The sequence below is a fragment of the Phacochoerus africanus genome, chromosome 14, assembly GCF_016906955.1.
Source record: "Phacochoerus africanus isolate WHEZ1 chromosome 14, ROS_Pafr_v1, whole genome shotgun sequence".
NCBI lineage: Eukaryota > Metazoa > Chordata > Mammalia > Artiodactyla > Suidae > Phacochoerus > Phacochoerus africanus.
Window position 1 is genome coordinate 60,339,453 of NC_062557.1, and position 20,144 is coordinate 60,359,596.

At 59.4% G+C, this 20,144-nt stretch overlaps 1 protein-coding gene across 1 annotated transcript; it reads right to left on the minus strand.

Moving 5' to 3' along the window:
* Positions 1 to 217: 217 nt before the first annotated feature.
* NT5M (5',3'-nucleotidase, mitochondrial) lies at positions 218 to 15,227 on the minus strand. Its single transcript, XM_047758160.1, has 5 exons — positions 14,823 to 15,227; positions 12,191 to 12,291; positions 5,466 to 5,526; positions 1,980 to 2,094; positions 218 to 785 (listed from the first exon to the last, which is right to left on the minus strand). The coding sequence occupies exons 1-5, from the start codon at positions 15,087 to 15,089 to the stop codon at positions 643 to 645; spliced, it is 687 nt and encodes a 228-aa protein (XP_047614116.1). The 5' UTR covers positions 15,090 to 15,227; the 3' UTR covers positions 218 to 642.
* Positions 15,228 to 20,144: the final 4,917 nt, after the last annotated feature.

Genomic DNA, 20,144 nt, shown 5'->3' on the forward strand with positions numbered 1-20,144 from the left:
CTGTGGGGCTGCAGGCCTGGGGGCAGCTTCAGGAATCCGGCACCAGTCAGCTCGGGAGGCGGGCCCAGGGGACACGGTGGCTGCCAGCTCCACCACCTCAGGGCCTGTCCCCTCTCCCGCCCCCAGAGCACCCAGGTGCCCGGTGAAGCTGCGGCCCCATCCCAGCCTTGCACCCGTGCAGGGACAGGCCAGAGCTGGAGGACCTTGCGGCAGGGGCTGGAGACCAGTGTTTATTGTTCGTGCCTCCAGCAAACGTCCACATCTGAAGGGGGGGGTCCGCTGTGCGGCGGGGGCAGAGCCCTCTGGGCAAAGGCAGGGCCCTGGGGTGGCCCCAGCCCAGGGCCTGGCGTGACGTGGAACTCGCTCGGTGTCCGCGGAGCCCAGGGCGGGCGGCAGGGGCTGTGGTGAGGGTGTGATGCTCAGCCCTGCGTTGCCTCTCGGACCAGGTGGCCGCTGGCACCCTCTGTGGACGGCTGTGGGGTGGGGATGGGGGCTTCCCTGAGGGAGGGGCCTGGAGCCCCTGGTGACAGCCTGGCCAGGCCCGGGCCGCCGTGCCCCGTGCAGGACCCTGGGCCAGCCCTGCCCCGAGGTCCGTGTAAGGCCCTGAGGGGGGACGCCGGGGGAGCCGGGGGTCAGCGCAGCTCAGCGGGGCCGCTTGCTGTCCAGGATGGCCCTCCAGTCGTCTGCCCACGAGTGTAGCCTGCGGCTGGGGGGCTGCAGCTGCGTGTGCCTGTTGTGACAGGCGGTGAAGAGGACGTGTTCCCAGCTGGGGTTGGGCTCGGCCCCTGTGGAGGGAAAGCAGCATCTCAGTCCTGCCCGGAGCGTCCTCAGTCTGCGGCTCATGCCTGAGACCAGGTCCCCCACCCGCCCCGCCCCCGCCCCCGCCCCCGCCACACAGCAGGTGCGCGTCCTGCCAGGCCTCTGCTGGAGGCGGAGCCCCACCAACACCCCGCCCTCCCTCCCCCGAGCCTGCGCTTGGCATGGGCCCCACAAGCCCCCAAGCTTAAACCCCTCGTGTCCACGTGCCCACACTGGCACTGCCCGTGGTGGTCCCGCCCATCATGTTTGGGCCTCTCCCCCGCTTCCCACGGAAGCGGGGTGTGCCCCTGGCCCCTCAGGGTCACAGCTCCCTCCGCCCACACTGTGCCCAGACCCTCCTTGGGAAACCATATGGTTTGGGAGGTCAGGGGTCGGCACCCCTGTACCCGTGGACTCCAGGTACTGACCGGTGTCGAGATGGGCGTGTTTCCCAAGCCAGCTCCAAAGTCATTAGGGAGGAACGCTGTGTTCCCACTGGAGGGTCCACAAGCATAGGATTTAGCCCCCAAATGACTGGTGGCTGTGGGCAGGGGAGAGTCTGCCAGAGTCCGCCAGCAAAGCGAGGAGAGCAGAACCCGGAGACAGAGAAACTCAGCTCTGACTCATGTGGTTTGAGCTCCTGGATCCAGCTGTGTCTGAAGCCCTCTAGCTCAGCTTTTCAGTTCAGTGAACCAGTAAGTTTGCTCTCTGCTTTTTAAGCCAATTCAAGCTTGGTTGGTGTGTTTGGGGGGACGGGGACACCCATAAGCCAAAGGGACAAATCCAGCTCCAAAAGCACCTTCCCCTCGAGAAACCAGGCTCGGCTTTGCTGCTCTACATCTTAGGTTCGGTCCAAATTCCTTTTGGAAAAAAAGGGTTCTGTTGCTGAAAACAAACGTTTGGAAGCCAGAGTCTGGCCCTCATTTTACGGGCGGGCCAGGCTTCCAGGAACTCACCCGGCCTCTCATCCAGGGCCGGGACCCCCGCGTCTGGACCCCCAGCGCTGCCCCTTCTGAGGCCGGCCGCCAAGCATCGTCCCCCAGAGGGAAGAGGCTCAGTGCCAGGCTCAAGGCCAGACAGGACGCCTAGCACACATCTGGCGACTGGGGTGGGGAGCCCCCGGGTCGGGGCTCGCGGCCTGGCCCCCCACGCCCGCCCCTCCCCCTCTGCGGGCCACTCGCCTGTAATGTCCACCCGGTCGTCTATGAGCAGGTCGGCAGAGACCACGGTCTTGTCTCTGGTCAGCACGATCTGCTCCAGAAAGTCGGAGCCCAAGTGCTTCTCCACCCAGGCGTACTGGAACGAGACGGCAGAGCGGGAAGAGGCCGTGGGGCCTGGGAGAGGGGCCTCCGCCAGGGCGGCCGCCCCCCCTGGGGACACCGTGGGCTCGCCCGTCCCCACGGCTACACAGCAGCAGAATCACGGCTCCAGGGGACGCCCCAGCCCGCCCAGCCCCCACGCCTGCTCCCAAGGGTGCAGGTGCGGCGCTCCTGGGAAAGGAGAGGAGGACGGAGCCCAAAGCATGGGATGCCCTCCAGCTGCCCTCCTGGCCACCCGCTGAGCTGTCCTCAGGAAGCAGCAGGTGGCGGCTGCGTCTGCACGTTTGGGGCGCAGGGAGCAGGGCTGGAGCCCCCACACTCCTTTCTCCTCAGTGGTTTCTCCCAGCAAAGGACCCCAGCAACTAAGCACGATGCCCTCTTCTTAGAAAGACCCCAACACAAAACAACACACTGTCCCCAGTGTGTTGGACTGCCCACCCGGCCAGGGCGAGGGCCCCCGTGGGCCTCTGAAGGGGGCAGGGCAGCCCTGGCATGGCCACACGGAGGTGGGCTGGCTGGGGCTCCACGTCTGCTCTCATCACCCCCCATTTAAGCCTCATGACATCCCGTGAAGTGGATTCAGGCCCCGGATTCATCCAGTTTCGTTAAAATCCACGAAGGATGCTTAGAGGAACACGTGGCCTACAGCGAGGACTCCATCGACGTGGCCGGAGCTAAACCTTAATAGCCCCAAATAGCACATCAGAAACTACGAGGGAGTCCCCGTCGTGGCTCAGTGCCTAACAAACTAGCATCCACGAGGACGAGGGTTCGACCCCTGGCTCAGGATCCGGCATTGCTGTGAACCTCCGTGCAGGTCGCAGACACGGCTCGGATCTGGCATTGCCGTGGCTGTGGCGTAGGCCGGCGGCTACCGTTCTCGTTGACTGGGAACCTCCATTTGCCTGGGGACCTCGCTATGCCTCTGCTGTGGCCCTAAAAAGACAAAAGACGAGAAAAAGAAAAGAGAGAAACTGCTAGAACTAGCAGTTTAGCAAAGTGGCAGGTCGCCGGGTCAATGTACATTCTCCAGGTTTGGACAAACGGAGACACACGTCCACTGGCAGGTGTCACACTGTGCAGCCCCCATGTTAACAGGTTTTGCTCTCTTTTTAGGCCGTGCCCGAGGAATGTGGACATTCAGGGCCAGGGATTGGACCTGGGCCACAGCAATGACAACGCCGGATCCTTAACTCGCCGCGCCGTCAAGGAACCCCATGAGCTGCAGCACCGGGTGGAATCTGCGGATGCAGGACTGCAGACCCCGACGGCTGATGGTGAAGTCACGCGGGTTTTCAACTCTGTGCGGGTCAGTGCCCCTGAGCCCTGCGCTGGTCACGGGTCAGCTGTGTTTTGGCGGCGCTAAGAGCCCTCCGAGCTCTGCCCAGCTCCCCGCCCAACCCTGGGAAGTCGCTCGTCTTTTACTGTCTGCGCAGTAACCCCTTCTCCCCAAAGGCACAGTTTTCCGAGCTTCACTGTGAGGGAGAAGCTGGGAAACCCACAGGTCGGTCACACGCACGGAGCCCGGATAGCTGAGCCGCGGGAGAGGGTTCCGGGCCGCGGCCTGGTCTCTGAACGGATGGCGGTGGCAACTCTCTTTACGGAGGTCCGTTTCCCTGATTTGAAGTTGTATCTCAACAAACCTGAGGAGGAGTTCCCACTGTGGCGCAGTGGTTAACAAATCCAACTAGGAACCATGAGGTTGCAGGTTCGATCCCTGGCCTCGCTCAGTGGGTTAAGGACCCGGCGTTGCTGCGAGCTGTGGTGTAGGACGCAGACACAGCTCCAATTAGACCCCTGGCCTGGGAACCTCCATATGCCGCGGGAGCGGCCCTAGAAAAGGCAAAAAAAAAAAAAAAAGAGCAACCCCCCCCCCCCCAAACAAACTTGATATAACAAACAAATAGTAGCAGGGGCACTGTTGAAAGGCTTCTGAGATTTCTGCCAAAGGGCCAGCCAGCCGGGCTTGGTCAGTTCATGTCCCACAGTCGTGTCTGCAACTGCTGGTTCCTCCAAACCTCTGCCATCCCTAGTTCTCAGCACTTTTAAGTGATTGTCACCCCCAGAGGGAGAGGTCACCGCTAGCTGAGTTTCTTTACCCGTGCAGTTAAAGGGATCTCGCGCTACCGCCCTGTTCTCAGGGAACTTTCTGTTCACGTCTGCAGCATCTTTTCCACGGGTGTTTGCCGTTTCTCCAGCATGTACAGCATGCCGTTTTCTCCTTTAAATCACCCCGCGGTGGCTACTTGGTGCACGTGGGCCTCTGTCACTGTCTCGGCCACGGCCCTCAAACGTCCCGCCTACATCACTGCAGCGGTGTCTGCGTGGGCTCCAGGCTGGGGGGTGTCCCACCGCCGCCCCGCACCCTGCCACAAGGAACCTCAGAAACACTGATGGGATTTACGACAGCTTGGCTTAAAAACCCTTAAAAGGCCTCTGGGTGCCCGTAGCTTTTGTAAAGGCCCTTCCTGCTCCCTCTGCCTCCCCCCCTCCAGTCCCCTCCCCCACCCCTTCGTCTTTGCTCCCCGGGTTCCCACTCGGAGCTCCCAGGGCTTTGCTTTCTCGTTTTCGTGACTTGGCTCACTTCTTACTTTCCCCAAGGAGTCCGCTCTGGCTTCCTCCCTGTGTGGCCACAGAGCCTGTGACAGCGTGATAGCCTCTCTTCCTGCCACACTGTCATCAGCTCCTGAAAGCAGAGAGGGCGTTTTTTTTTTTTTCAGCCGGGGAGGCCTAGCGTTGTAGCAGGAGCCCAGCAAATGTTTGCTGAATGACTGCCAACCAGAAAGCATTTACTTTTTTATTGCAAGAGTAACGGCTTACCAAAGAAAACTCGGGGGAGTTCCCATTGTGGCTCAGCGGGTTAAGGACCTGACGCTTGATGTCTCTGTGAGGATGCGGGTTCAATCCCTGGCCTCAGTGGGTTAAGGATCCAGAGTTGCCGTAAGCTGTGGTGTAGGTTGCAGAGGTGGCTCTGATCTGGCATTGCTATGGCTGTGGCGTAGGACACAGCTGCAGCTCCAGTTCAGCCCCTGGCCTGGGAACTTCCATATGCTGCAGGTGTGGCTGTAAAAAAAAAATAATAATAATTCGAAAATCAGGGAAATTTAGAGAAACAGCTATAGTTGGCAGAATTTCCTTCCTTCCTTTTTTTTTTAACTGATCACTTTTTAAAACATTATAATTAAACTGTACAGGCAATTTTGCACATAATTTATTTTTCCAGGATCCAAGAATGCAAAAAAACCCAATCAACCATAAAACGCTGTGAGGGTCCCAGCCCTCCCCCAACACCCTTCCCCAGGCCCTGGGGGAAGCGAGGAGAGGCCCAGCAGCGGGCGACTGACTTACCTTCTCGAAGGGACAGTACTTGTACATCTTGATGGGGCTCGTGCAGATAAAGACCTCGGTGCTGGGGAAGAAGGGGAAGGGGAGGCTGAGCGGCCATGCCACCCCCAGAGCCCAGCCCGACCCCAGAGCCCCGCAGAGACCCCAGCCCGGCCAGGACCCCAGCTTGGGTTGGGGGCAGACCCCGAAGGTCAGCAGAGCCAGCAAGGTGCCGCCCCTGGGCTGCGACAGGAAATGCCCCAGAGAGAGGTGGCACCAGTGAGGAGGCCCTTCAGGACCAGAGCCAGGCATCCCAGGACACACGTGGCTCTGTGCCGGGCCGGCCCGAGGGGCCCCAGAGCCCTCCTCGCCCCCGTCCCCAGCCCGGCGCCTGGCAGCAGAGCCGGCTGGTCCCCATGGCGCATCGAGCTGGCATCTGCCTCCGGAACCTGCATCTCTTGTCTCATGAGGCCCAGCTTGGGGGAGACGCAGCTTCCTGGTCCTTCTCTCTGGCAAGTCAGTCCTGGGAGGCCAATGTCCGGTCTAGGGCCCTGGCCCGAGGACATGTGCCTCCCAGCCACCCCCGTGTCCCCAGCCTCAGCAACGTCCGTGCCAACCTCGCGGGGCGGGTCCCTGACACTCAGCCTCTCCTGCCTTCTCCCTCCAGCCCTGAAACCCGGCCTTCCGCCTGCCCCCCAGCCCAGTGTTTCAGGCACAGGGGTGACAGGAGCCTCCCCCACCAGACGTTTCTCTAGGCAGCCGGGGCCACGGCCACCCACTGCTGCCACCTCCTCTGGCCACTCCTGCCCGGCCCTGGATCTCTGCTCGCTCACAGCCCCGCACACCCCACCTCCTGGGCCACCTCAACTCCTCCCATCTGGAGCCCAGAGATGCCCGAGCCCTGGGCCCTCAGGTCACCGCACCTGTCGCGCCCGGCCCCACAGCCACCCCTCCCCACACCGGTCTCACCCACGTGTCTGCTCAGTCCGAGGACATGTGCCTCCCAGCCACCCCACTCCCTGCCAGACTGAGGAGGCCCCTGCCCGCTGTCCCCCAGGTACCAGGCTTGCGTCCTCCGTGGCCGACTGACACGTCCACGCAGACATCTCACCCGCATCTCACACTCGGCATTCGACCCGCCCCCCCAAACCTGTGCTGCCTTGAGTTAAAGGCTTTACTCTGTGTATCCTGCTGCTCCAGCCCAAAGCCTAAAAATCACCCCTCTCCCACCTTTCCTCCGCCCACAGTAGCCACCGCCAGCCCATGGCATGGCCTCCAGCTAGGTTTTGGCTATTGTCACATGTCAAGCGCTCCTTTCAAGGACAGTTCATGGTGCTGGTGACTGGGGCACCTGTAGTGGGGTACACCATGCGAGGTGCTGTGGGGAACCTCTGCTCAGTGTGTGTCACCAAGGAGCCAGCAGAGCTCTCAGCACACCTGGCTTTGGCCTCGCTGCTCTGCTGCTGCACAGAAACACGTGCACAGGAACCAAGGTGTGTACTGCAGCCCCGCTGCGCAGGGAAAGCCGAGAAACAACTTAAGTGCCTACATGGAAATCATTAAGAAATTGAGGATACTGGAGTTCCCGTCGGGGCGCAGTGGAAACGAATCTGACCAGCATCCATGAGGACGCAGGTTCGATCCCTGACCTCGCTCCACGAGTTAAGGATCTGGTGTTGCCGTGAACTGTGGTGAAGGTCGCAGACGTGGCTCAGATCCTGTATTGCTGTGGCTGTGGTGTAGGCTGGTAGCCACAGCTCCCATTCGACCCTGAGCCTGGGAACTTTCATATGCCACGGACACGGCCGTAAAAAGACAAAAAGACCAAAAAAAAAAGAAAAAGAAAAAGAAAGAAAGAAAATTATGATATACACGCATGATAAAATACTCCACATTGTTTAAAAAGAATGTGCGTTCTGTACTGTTGATATGTAAAAATACCTAACATGTTGTTAAACTACAGAGTAACACACGGGACCGCGTTCCTGTTTGTTTGTTTGTTTGTTTAAAACCCCAGCAACTATTATGTGAAGATTGACTCAGAAGATAGCTGAGTGTGTGCCACGCGGGACTGATCCACGGCTGCAACCGAGAGAACCCCCAGCCCCAGGGGCCAGCTCTGGAAAGAGGAGACGGAAACAGTGTCAGCTCCGAGCACACGGCAGGGCCATAGGCTGCGCGACTCCGCCCGGACACGGCCCCGAGGCTGCAGGCAGGGAGGGCTTCTCTGAGGCGGTGACTCCTAAGCTGCTCAGAGTTGAGGATGAAAGTGATGCGGCCGCTTGAGGAACGAGGGGACGACGGTCCCCAGAGGATGGGAGGACAGGGGCCGTCAGACCCGGCGGGTGCAAAGGCCCGGAGGGCGCGGGCGGGGCGCTCAGGGCTCCCCTGCGGTGCGTCGGAGGCGGGGAGTCTTGGGAGGACCAGTGGCCCGACGAGGCGGTTTAACAACATCGCCTGGCTGCTGGGTGGCCCGTGAACGGGCAGATCTCTACAGATGCGCAGGAAACGCATCTTGACAGGTCTGCGAGTGCACACCCCCAAATCTTCCAACGAAGGCAGGGAGGGCGCAGGGCGAGAGCAGGGGAGAACAGGCAACGCACAGCTTTTTTCACGCGTCGTCACGATTTTTTTTTGAGTTGCTCCTCAGAATACCCTCCGGCGGTCACTGAACAACGACGCCGCTCGTTCCCACAGAAGATGCTCCAAGCACGGCGGCCTCGGCTCCCGGCCTCGACCAGACCCTCTCCCTCCCCTCGGCCACTGCCCCTCGTCCACCATGAACTTGCCCTTGGGGACGAGCCAGGTCCGGACGCACAGCACCCGGTACGAGGCCTCCCGGGGCGCAGGTGCCTCGGCTCCGGGCGCGCAGCTGGCCGCGTGGCTACTGACCAGCCCCCTCTCTCTGTCCTCGCTTGAGGCGCTGACCGGCCCGAGGGACTGTCCACCCAGCCAGGTGCCCAAAGGGAAGTGAAGGACCAATGCCTTTCGCCGAGTGGAATTTCTGCAAACGCGCACACGGGGAAGCTGTGCAAAGATGCTCCAGGCCCGAGCACACGGGAACAGAACCGCACCCTCCGCCCCTGACGAATCCCAACGCACCTACGCTCACGGAAAGCTCTGGAAAGTCGCCCGGGAAAGAAAGCTCTCCTGGGTGTTCGCCACACTGCTCTGGTCAAAGAACACTCTTCTCCTGCAAGCCGGTCAAACCCGCAAGAGGACAGCGGGACTGACGCGCTGTGCGCGGCCGCCGGAGGACTGCCGCATTGTCCCCCCCTTGCGGATGAAGAAACCGAGAAACCCAGAAAGATCTGTGACTTGCCCAGCGGCGGAGGGGTGGATTCTGGAGAAGCAGTCCCACCCCAGTTCTGACCAAGCCTTGACGGCCTTGCTCTCCAGCTCCCCAGAATGTGGCCCAGGGAATGCGGATCCAGACCAAGAATGGCGCTTTTCACAGCGTGGGCGCCAAGGCACACACTCTTCTTGGCTTCACCTGGCGCCTGCTGCTGCTGCTGGAAGAAGCCCTCCAATGCTCCTCCAGTGCGGATCAAGTTCAAATCCTGGACCAGAACAAAACAGGCTACCTGCCGGGCCTGGACTCAAGTCTAAGATGAATTGCTAACCAAACAAGCCTGTGAGTCAGCTCAGACTCTGAGCAGTTGGGGTTTCTCCGATGCCTATTCCTCGGGCTAGAGCTCTGACAACTGGGGGAGGCAGTTAGGTGTCACATGAAGGCCGAGTCGCACCCTATGTTTGACCTGTCACCGAGGTTGCTAAATTCAAGCAAAACTGTGGCCCATAAAAGTTATACCAACCTAGCAGCTCGCTGGTGGCCCAGTGGGTGAAAGACCTGGTGTTGCCACTGCTGTGGCTCAGGTTCCACCTTTGGCCCAGGAACGTCCACATGCCTCGGGTGTGGCAAAAAAATGTTTTTTTTTAAAGAAAAAAAAGTTATTGATTTCCCGTCGTGGCTCAGCGGTCACCAAACCCGATTAGGATCCATGAGGATGCGGGTTCGATCCCTGGCCTCACTCAGTGCGTTAAGGATCTGCCAAGTTGCCTTGAATTGTGGTGTAGGTTGCAGATGTGGCTTGGATCTGGTGTTGCCGTGGCTGTGGTGCAGGCTGGCAGCTGTAGCTCCGATTCCACCCCTAGCCTGGGAACTTCCATATGCTGAGGGTGAGGCCCTAAGAAGAAACAAAACAAAACAAAACAAAAAACTTATACAAACCTAGAAATAAATCCCAAGCTTTAAGGTCAATTGACTTTTGACAGGGAAGCCGAAAACCACTCAGTGGAGCAAAGAAGAGTCATTTCAAAAATGGGGACGGCTGCCTTTTCCTCACGCCATGTGCAGACTTAACTCCAAAGGATCAAAGACCTAAACGTAAGAGCTGAAACTCTAAAACTCTTAGAAATAAATCTTTGTAACCTGGATTAGGCCAAGTGACGAAAGAAGCAGAGAGAGAAACTGAGCTATATCAGAATAAAAACCTTGTTTCCAAAGATACCATCAGCGACATAAACACCACCCACAGACCGAGAGGGTCCAGCTGCAGGTCACACGTCTCGCGGGGACGCGTTATCTAGGATATAGACGGCACTCGTGCAAGTTAACAATTAAAAAAAGACAAATAACCCATTTGGAAAAAAGTAGCCAATGATGTGAATACATGTTTCTCCAGAAAAGATCTAGAGGTATTTAAAGAGTTCCCCAGAGCGTGTGCTCCACACCACGAGTCATCACAGAAACGCGCATCAAAGCCGCGGCGAGATCCACGCCACGCCCACGGGGACGGCTGGGATGCGAAGGACCACGACCCGGGGTTCCCGTCGCGGTGCAGCGGAGACGCATCTGACGAGGAACCCAGAGGTTGCGGGTTCGATCCCTGGCCTCGCTCAGTGGGTTAAGGATCTGATGTTGCTGTGGCTGTGGTGTAGGTCGGCAGCTGTAGCTCCGATGAGAAGACCCCTCGCCTGGGAACCTCCATATGCCACAGGTGTGGCCCTAAAAAAAAAAAAAAAAAAAAAGGGCCATAACCTTTTTGGTGTGGGGAGACAGTGAGACCTTTGGATGTTGCCTGTGGGACGGGAAAATGGTGCAGTGTTTTGGAAACTAGTTTGGCTTTACCACATGACCCAGGAGTTCCACCCCCAGATAAATACCAGGGAAATGGACACATGCAGCCACAAAACCCGTATGTGTTGCTCACATCTAATGCTCACATCTAAAAATTGGAGACACCCCGTGTCCATCAGCTGAGCAGATGGACAAAACGTGGCCTCTCCAAACCAAACATCGGAGGGAGCGCGAGCCAGCAGGGACAAGGAGTGAAGGGCGATTCATGCTGCAGTGCACACGAACCTTTGCAAACATTAGGCTGAGTGAAAGAAGCCACAGAAGACCACACCCTGGATGAGACGGACATAAAACAGGCAGAACAGGCAAAGCCACGGACACAGCAAGTGGGTTGACGTTGCCAGGACCACGGGGGGAGGGCAGCATGGACAGTGACTGTTCAGGGTCCGGGGTTTCTTGCTGGGAGAGGGCGATGCTCTGAGGTTGACAATGGTGATGCCCAACAGCCCTGTGGGCACCTGACAGCTATGCACCTGTGCCCTTTAAATGGGTGGTCCTATGGGACTTGTACCTCAACGAAGCTTCTCTTTTTGTTTTTTTGTGTTTTTTTGTCTTTTTTGCTATTCCTTGGGCCGCTCTTGCAGCATATGGAGATTCCCAGGCTAGGGGTCGAATCGGAGCTGTAGCCACCGGCCTACGCCAGAGCCACAGCAACGCGGGATCCGAGCCGCGTCTGCAACCTACACCACAGCTCACGGCAACGCCAGATCTTTAACCCACTGAGCAAGGGCAGGGACCGAACCTGCAACCTCATGGTTCCTAGTCAGATTCGTTAACCACTGCGCCACGACAGGAACTCCTCTTTTTGTTTTGTCTTTTGTCTTTTGAGGGCCCCACCTGCGGCTTATGGAGGCTCCCAGGCCAGGGGTCCAATCGGAGCTGTAGCCACCAGCCTACACCACAGCCACAGCAACACAGGATCCGAGCCGTGTCTGTGACCTGCACCACAGCTTGTGGCAACGCCGGCTCCTTAACCCACTGAGCGAGGCCAAGGATCGAACCCACATCCTCATGGATGCTAGTCAGGTTTGTTAACCACTGAGCCACAACGGGAACTCCAACAAGGCTATTTTTTCAAGTCCTCGGGGAAGCACTGTAAGTGCTGCTGGGCTGTGGTGGGGGGTGTGCACTAGTCATGGAGCGGGGGCAGCAGACATCTCCCTCCCTCCCCGCCACCTCCCAGGGCCGCCCCCTTTCCCAACAGGCCCCCCCCCACCCCTTCACACACCCGGCTGTCCGTGCAGCACCCATCACAAGCCAAGGGGGGGTCTGCATGTGCGTGAGACTCTGTTTACCACCTGCCCTCTGGCTGGACCGCACGCTCCTCGCGAGCAGGGAGCGCGGCTGTTTGCATGTGTCGCTGGGGCCCAGCGGCGTCTACCGAGTCCTTTCCCGGATGTTTGCAGAATGAATGAACTCTGAACACCCACGGCACCGGGTCAAGTTGCACTTGACGTTGTCTCCGGGTTCCTGCATCCAAACATCTTAACAGCCCAGGGACCGGCGAGGACGGAAAAGCACGGCCGCTGCCCGGGAGCAGCCCGAGGGACAGAGGTGAGCAGAGGTGACGGCGGGAAGAGGCAGGGACACCGGCCGGAGACAGACTCACCTCTCCAGGTTGGCCATCTGCTTCACAGCTTCCACAGCCCCTGGGAGAGGCTCGAGGTCAAAGAAGAAATTCTCCGACTCCCATATGCTGATGGCCTTCTCCTGAGATGACGAGACAGGCAGGTGACATCCAGGGTCCTGCACCCCCTGCCTGCCCCCTGCTCCTCACCCCCCGACACCCCCGCGGCCCCAAGGACAGAGCTGGTGTGGCTTCCAGCCCCTCTCCAGGAGGAACTGGGCTTCTGCAAGGACCGCGCAGGAACCAGCCCAGGGGCCGGGGGCTGTGGACTCTGGAGCCGGCTCTGCCGGAGGCCGGGCTGGAGTCGGCCGGCACAGAAGCCGACCGTTGTGAACCGGCTCCATTCCAACAGCTAGAGGCACCTGCAGACCCGGTCTTGCCCCCGCCCTGAGCACACAGGATGGGCGCCGGCGGAGGCCCATGGGCAGAGATCCGGGCTCCCTGGATCAGCCAGGACAGCTCTTTCTCTGTGCTGTGCCCTGATGCCAATCAAGACGTTGCTTAAAAATGGAGTTCCCGTCGTGGTGCGGTGGAAACGAACCCGACTAGGAACCGTAAGGTTGCGGGCTCGATCCCTGGCCTCACTCAGTGGGTTAAGGATTCAGCGTTGTTGCTGTGAGCTGTGGTGTAGGTCACAGACACGGCTTGGATCCTGTGGTGTAGGCTGGCAATTGTAGCTCTGATTAGACCCCTAGCCCGGGAACCTGCATGTGCCGTGGTTGCAGCCCTAAAAAGCAAAAAAAAAAAAAAAAAAAAAAAAAAAATTCTGCTGCTTTTAAAGTTTAAAAGCCAAAAACCCAGGCCCTCGCTTTACACGTGAGAAAAGTGAGGCTCAGCATGGGGCAGGGATTTACTTGCTGTCACACAGCAAAACGGTGGCTCCCAGCTGCCAGGCTAGGCATGTCCACCTGAGGATGCCGCCCAAATTCAAGTCTGCAGGAGGCCACACCCTTCCAGGGCCACAAGGATGCTCTCAGAACTTGGCCTCAGGGCCTCTGTCTCGCAGGGCGGGAAGGCACCAGAAGCCCTATCTCGTGTGGTCAGCCCCGTGTTCAGAGCTGGCGCCCCCCCTGCTCGGTGACCAGCGCCCCAGCCTCCCTCCCCCCAGCCTGCCCTGATACCCTAGTCAAGGCGCTTCCTCTCTCTGGGGTCAGTTCAACTGTCCTCACTGCGTAAAATTCTAAGTCAGTTACAAGGAGCGCTTCCTTCCCTCCGCCCTGCTCACATGGTGGCCCGTGAAGATCAAAGGGGACACAGACAGAGCGGACAGGGTAAAGCAGAGATGCCTCCGCGTGTGGGCTGGGGGCCTGGCTGAGTGCTCTCAACCACAGAGGCTGGGCCAGCTCTGCAAGGGGACACTTGGGGGTGTCCCTGTGAGCGGTGCTGGGGGTAAAAGGCGCAGGCGGCTCTGTTAAAGCCCCGTGGCCGGCAGTGTTCCCAGGAGCTCTGCTCCCAGGAGTTCTGTTACTTGGAAGACAGTAACTGGTCCCCCGAGACCCAGAGTCCACACTCTGGCATAACAGCCCGCAGGGCTGCTATCCTTTGAGAGCTGGGGGTGGCTTGGCCTCATCCCACTAAGCAGACCTGGAGGAAATGAGGGTCTATGAAGGACACACACGGGGCGGGGAGGACGCTCCTGGGCCTGCCACCACCACGGGGGGGTCTTCTCCAGGTTTAAGTTATGATGAGGCGTCAGGGCTGCGGGAAGTCAGCACCCCGGGCTCGAGGAAGGTGGCCTTCTGAAGAGAAGGGGCCTTAATGAAGAGAAGGGGCCCAGGTTAGAGCAGGATGGAGGGCAGGACTTTAGGGGGTGGAAGGACCTTGGCAGGCAGGCTGTTCGGGTCCCGCCTGCCCCTTACGGGCTGTGACTGGGGACAGGACAGGTCCCCAGAAGAGAGATGATAACATCTGCCTCCCTGAGGAGACAAAGTGGCCACCCGGGTTACAAAATAGGCCCGAGCAGCGCCATCCACTCCCCTGGCAGCCCCCTCAGGTGGCCAACTGAGAGACAGCAGCACACACTGGCCCTTTAAGCCGGGTCTTGGCAAAACCCGTTCCTTCCATCAAGCAGTTTCAATTCACACGTCAAGCTCTCTGTCTAGGAACCTGCCGGGATATGCTCCCTCCACCCACCGCAGACCCAGAGAAGCGCACTGCACCGCACGGGTGGCGGGCGGTGTGCTGAGCTCAGGTACTCAGGTGGGCTGGGGTGGGGGGCAGTGCATAAGCCAAGGAGTTGATCTGGACCCACCGGACACTGACTCCCTCTGTCCTGGCGGGAAGGCTCACAACCTCTCTGGGCCTCAGTACTACTGGCAGCCACGCTTGTGCTGGCGAAGGGCAAAAAGAATACGGTAATAGATGTTCAGCAAATCACAAGGAGGAAGAAACGGGAATGGGACCTGATGCCAAGTCCACCAAGAACGAAAAAGTCAGTTGGCGATGGAGCGTTAGAGAGGTTACACGTTCCGTTCTCCCGAATTTGGGGAAGCCCTCGATGACAGCCAACAGCTACAGAGCGCTGGGTCCCCCAGGACCCCCTGCTACCAGAGGACCACCCAGGGCGCGGGCGGCGACCCCCCAGGGCCACGTGGGCCGGGGCGGGGATGCTCACGCTCAGCCCGGGCTGCAGGCGGCCGTACTGCTCCGACACCCAGAAGCCGCGCCGGTCCTCCAGCGCGATGAAGGGCTGGTCGGGGAAGCGCGCTCGGAACTTCCTGAGGAAGCCGCCCTCGAAGTCGGCCAGCACGCCGTCCATGTCCACCAGCACCCGGAGAGCGCGGCCCCCGGGCCCGCCCGACGCCCAGCGCTTCCCCGCAGGCCCCGCGGGCCGGGTCGCGCCGCGGGGCCTCCTCGCGCACCAGCCGCGCAGCCGGATCATGGCCCTTGCCGGGCGCTCGCCGCGGGCACCGGGGCCATGACGGCGGGAGGAGACACCGTTCGCCGGGGGCGCGGGATGCGGAGGATGCACACCGGGCAGGGTGCGCGCGGGATGCGGGATGGCGCGCAGGGCGGGGTGCGCGCACAGGGCGGGGTGCGCGCGGGGGTACAGGGGTGTGCGGGGCCGGGGGCGCGCGGGGTACAGGGGTGTGCGGGGCCGGGGGCGCGCGGGATGCGCGGGGCGCGCGGGGCGCGAGCGCGCAGGCTCTGGCCCCAGAGCGAGGCTGCGGCCTCCCTGTCCTTAAAGGGACACGCGCCGGCGGAGGCGGGCCGGAGGGGCGGGGCTTGGAGGACAGCCCTGGGCCCCGGGATCTCCGCTCGCCCCTTCTCCCAGGACCCAGGACCTGGGCTCGCCCTTCCCAGGAGGGCCAGGCCAGTCTGTCTCCGAGGCTTTTACTGGGCGCTGACGGAGTCCGCAGCATGGACAAAGCCCTGCCGGCCTGAAACTTACATCTTAAAAGGGGAGACGAACAAAAAGCACAAAAACCTACAAAAGAGACAAAACAGCCTAAGGCGGTGACAGTGAAGGAACGAATCCAGGGTTGCGCACCCTGAACGCCGCCTGCTTTTCAGTGGGATGTGGGAGAGGCTGACGGAAGAACAAACGCCTTGCAAGTATCCAAAGCTGGAAGGAAACCGGTGACTTTGAAATGAACCCATCTGCAAATGTGGCTATGTACCCCGACAGAGCTTGCTTCCCCCCCCCCAAAAAAAAACCCCAAAAGCAGGATGATGCAAGAATGGGTGGTCAGGGAAGGGCCCTCGAAGGAGCTGACGCTGCGGCGGAGGCACAATGATGAGAAAGGGGTGCCGAGGCCGGGGCCCCGCAAAAGCCCGAGGCAGGGCCGACACCGCGCTCTCCCGGTCTGCAGTATTGCGCTCAGGCTTGCTCCCCGGTGCTCTGCCTCCGTGGCTCCCACGTAGCCAGCAAGCCCCCACCCTCGTGGAACTGACATTTTCGGGTCTTTGCGCAAATGTGTGAAGGAAGGGCGGATGGGCCATCCTGGGGTCAGAGAAGCAGAGTGGCACAGCTGCGGGGTCCCTCTGACCTGGGCCCCAACCCAGGCCCGCGGCAGGTCCTCAGCACCCGGGCACGACCTGTTCTTCTCCCGGCAGCTCTGGGATGCAGGGCTGGAGACAAGGTGTGCCTGGTCCCGGTATCCAGAACAAATGCGGGAATGCGTGACTGTGACCCCTGGCCCTGACTTTGTCACCTGGCGTCCTTGTCGCCCTCTTCATTTTCATTACATCAGCATGCTTTTCTTCCTAGCTTCATCGTGACAACTGTCACACACAATGTGACAGAGCTGTGGAGTGAAGACACGTGTGCCGCCCCCTGGAGGCTCCAGTTGATGGTCGGCTGTATTCGCTTTAATTTCAGGGCTTCCTCTGTCCGTCCACCCTCCTGCCCGGACAGCTGATGCCTTGACGCGTTTCACTGCAGACAGCCGTTCGCTTCGCCCCTGACCACATCTGCCCAGGGCGTTTTGAGTTCAATATATTTAAAGGTTAGTTTTACAGGGAGTTCCCGCCGTGGCACAGTGGTTAGCGAACCTGACTAGGAACCATGAGGTTGCGGGTTCCATCCCTGGCCTCGCTCAGTGGGTGAAGGATCCGGCATTGCTGCGAGCTGCGGTGTAGGTCACAGATGAAGCTCTGATTCGACCCCTAGCCTGGGACCCTCCCTATGCCACAGGTGTGGCCCTTAAAAAAAAAAAAGTTTCTGCTTTGTTTACTGATATGCCCTCAGTGCCCAGAACAGCCCTGGCACAGAGCATGTGCTCAAAAAATTCATTCCTCGGAGTTCCCATCAGGGCTCAGTGGTTGACGACTGAGTATCCATGAGGATTTGGGTTTGATCCCCAGCCCTGCTCAGTGGGTTAAGGGTCTGGCGTTGCTGTGAGCTGTGGTGTAGGTGGAAGAGGAGGCTTGGATCTTGTGTGGCTGTGGCTGTGGTGTAGACCGGCAGCTGCAGCTCTGATTAGACCCTCAGCCGAGGAACGTTCATATGCCGAGGGTGCGGCCCTAAAAAGCAAAAGAAAGGAAGGAAGGAATTCATTCTGCATTTGCTCCACAAGCAGCTTTGAGTGCCTTGAGCAGCACAGACATTATTAATCCCAAAGATACGGTTACTTGACAGCTGATAAAATTGAGACTAAGTGGCAAGACGTCACCATGTCTGGAGCAGCTGGTCCCCAAAGCCAAAGGCAGCGGACACGCGTGGGTGCCCCACTCTGCCCCCAGCCCCCCCCCCAGCCCCCCAGGCACCTGGTCCCACAGGGTCTTCACACAATTACCATGAGGCGGCGGATGTTAATCCGCTTATGCGGTGGAAACATCCAGCACAGACAGATGAACGACGTGCATTTTAGTGTGGTTGTTTTATTTTATCTGTTTTTGGCTGCATCCACAGCATACAGAAGTCCCTGGGCCAGGGATTGAGACTGCACCACGGCAGTGACCTGAGCCACACAGCTCGGTCTGGTGGCAACACCAGATCCCTAACCCACTGAAGCACAAGGAAACGCCTGGCATGGTCTTCCGTCCTCCCTCCCTCCCTCTCTCTCTGTCTTTCTCTCTCTCTTTCTTTCTTTGCTTTTTTTTGGCTGCCCTGCAGCATATGGAGTTCCCAGGCAAGGGATCAGACCCGAGCCACAGTCAACGACCTAAGCCGCAGCCGTGGCAACACTGGATCCTTAACCCACCGTGCCAAGCTGGGGATCGAGCCTGCATCCTAGCGATCCCATGAGGCTGCCAATCCCATTGCACCACAGCGGACACTCTGTGGTCATTTTAAGCAACAGTTCTGACCCTTCTATCTTCAAGAGGTGGGGCTGGGTTCCCTTCCCTTTGGCTGTGGAGTTGATTTAGTTTTTCCCTTCTGATGAGCAGAGCAGTGCAAGCCATGGTCTTGGCCTTCCAAGGGCACGTCAGGCCAGGCTTGGGGCCCTCCTGGCGCTCTGGCTCAGGTCACTCACCCCTCCACGTCTGAGGAGGCTCAGGTAGCCCTATGGAGAGTCCCCCAGATGGGGCACTCAGGCCTCCCGCCGATAAGCAGAGGGGAACTGAGACCTCCATGCTCCATGGCACCTGTGAGGTGGCATCTGGCTGCAGGTCTGCCAGCCTCATCATGCTTTCAGATGAGGCAGCTTTGGCTGACTTCTAGGCTCTGGCTCAGGACACCCCCTCGGCTGCTCTCACCTGGTACCCAGGAGCTGTGAGATAACAGGTGTTTGTTGTATCAAGCCTCTACCTTTTCTGGGGATCTTTTCACGTCCACAGACACCAGCGCACAAGGTCACCGGGAAGTGTCAGGACTGGGACGGAGGGCAGCCCGTCTGACTCTAAGTGTCTCCGTGTCACCGTGATAACCTGTCTTCCCCTGAGCCTGAGCGACCCATGCCTGCCAGGCCCCTGAGAGGGTCTCCATGTCCTGGCCACTCGGCCGGGGGCTGGCTCCCCATCCTGGCCCTGGGAGGCAGCGACGGGGCCCAGACGCTGGGGCTCATCTGCCAGGGTTTTAATCGCTGCCGTTTTTCAGTCGCGACACTGACACGTGTCTTCACACTCCGCTTGGCTTCCATGTCAGCTGGAGGTGACAGTAGCGTCTGCCTCTCAGGGTTGTGATGGAATCACACGAGTTCTGACACTTAGAGCATGTAGGACTGAGTCTTGCCGGCAGCAGACACTCCATACAGGTCAGCTGAATTGCCTGAGTGTGTTGTCTTCTATCAGCCAGCTGTGACGACGCACACACACCACACGCAGAGCACTGCCTGCTACCTGCGAGATACACGCCATCGCCTCCCAGGGCGGAGGCAGCTCAGAGAGGTGGATGGACCTCTCCCAGGTCACACAGCTGGCATTCGCTCAGCTGCCCAAGTGACTTCAAACCAATCCTTCCCAACATGTGACCCTCCGGCCTCTGCATTAACGCAGGTATTCAGCTAACCGGTTCTGGTGGGCAGAGAAGTGACACACTGAGGGCCTACTGTGTGCCCGGCACTGCGCGAAGGGCTTTCCAGAAGCCTCTTTCTTCACCTACATGCCGAAGCAGCAATTCGCTCAGATTAGCACACAAAAGGCACATAAAAAATTCTTGTTGGAGTTCCCGTCGTGGCTCAGTGATTAACGAATCCGACTAGGAACCGTGAGGTTTGGGGTTCAATCCCTGGCCTTGCTCAGTGGGTTAAGGATCCGGCGTTGCCGTGAGCTGTGGTGTAGGCTGCAGACGTGGCTTGGATCCCGTGTTGCTGTGGCTCTCATGTAGGCTGGCGGCTACAGCTCCGATTAGACCCCTAGCCTGGGAACCTCCACATGCCACAGGAGCGGCCCTAGCAAAGGCAAAAAGACCAAAAAAAAAAAAAAAAAAGTTCTTGTTGAACTGAAAATAGCCCAAAGCACACAGAAACTGGTGTTTCTGATAAACCGAATTATTCTGCCCTAGTGCCCAAGGTCCCCGGCTCCTGACCGAGGCTGCTGCTGCGTGGACCCAGGGCCTCTTCCGTCATCCAGGCTGGCACTTTGGCACCTCTACCAGCCAAGGTGGAGGTGACGGGAGAAGAAAGCTTAGCATCAACCAGCGGAGGGCAGGACCATACCGGCTGTTCTTGCTCTCTCTAGAGGGCAGGGCTGCTTGTCTTCGGCCCTGGCCCTGCGCTGGTCTATACAGAGGGTGTGTGAGCCTGAGGGCCTTTCAGGTGCCTGCTGGCCTTGCTCTCAAGACCTGAGGCCCCAGCCTTTCACCTGTTTTCATGGCTCTCCCTGCACAACCGACCTTTCTGCTTGCAGCCCTGGATACACCTGAGTCACCAGTGTACCCGTGCAGGATGCCGCCTCCGGTCCACTAACTGTGGGCACATCCTTCAGATGTTGCCAGCCAGCAGGGGGCTGTGCTGACCCAGCACCAAGTTAGCAGGGGCCCTGGGAAGAGGTGCTGGTGGTACCATGGGCTCCAGGAGCACATGGTTTGTCACGGGCTACCCCGGGGGGCGGG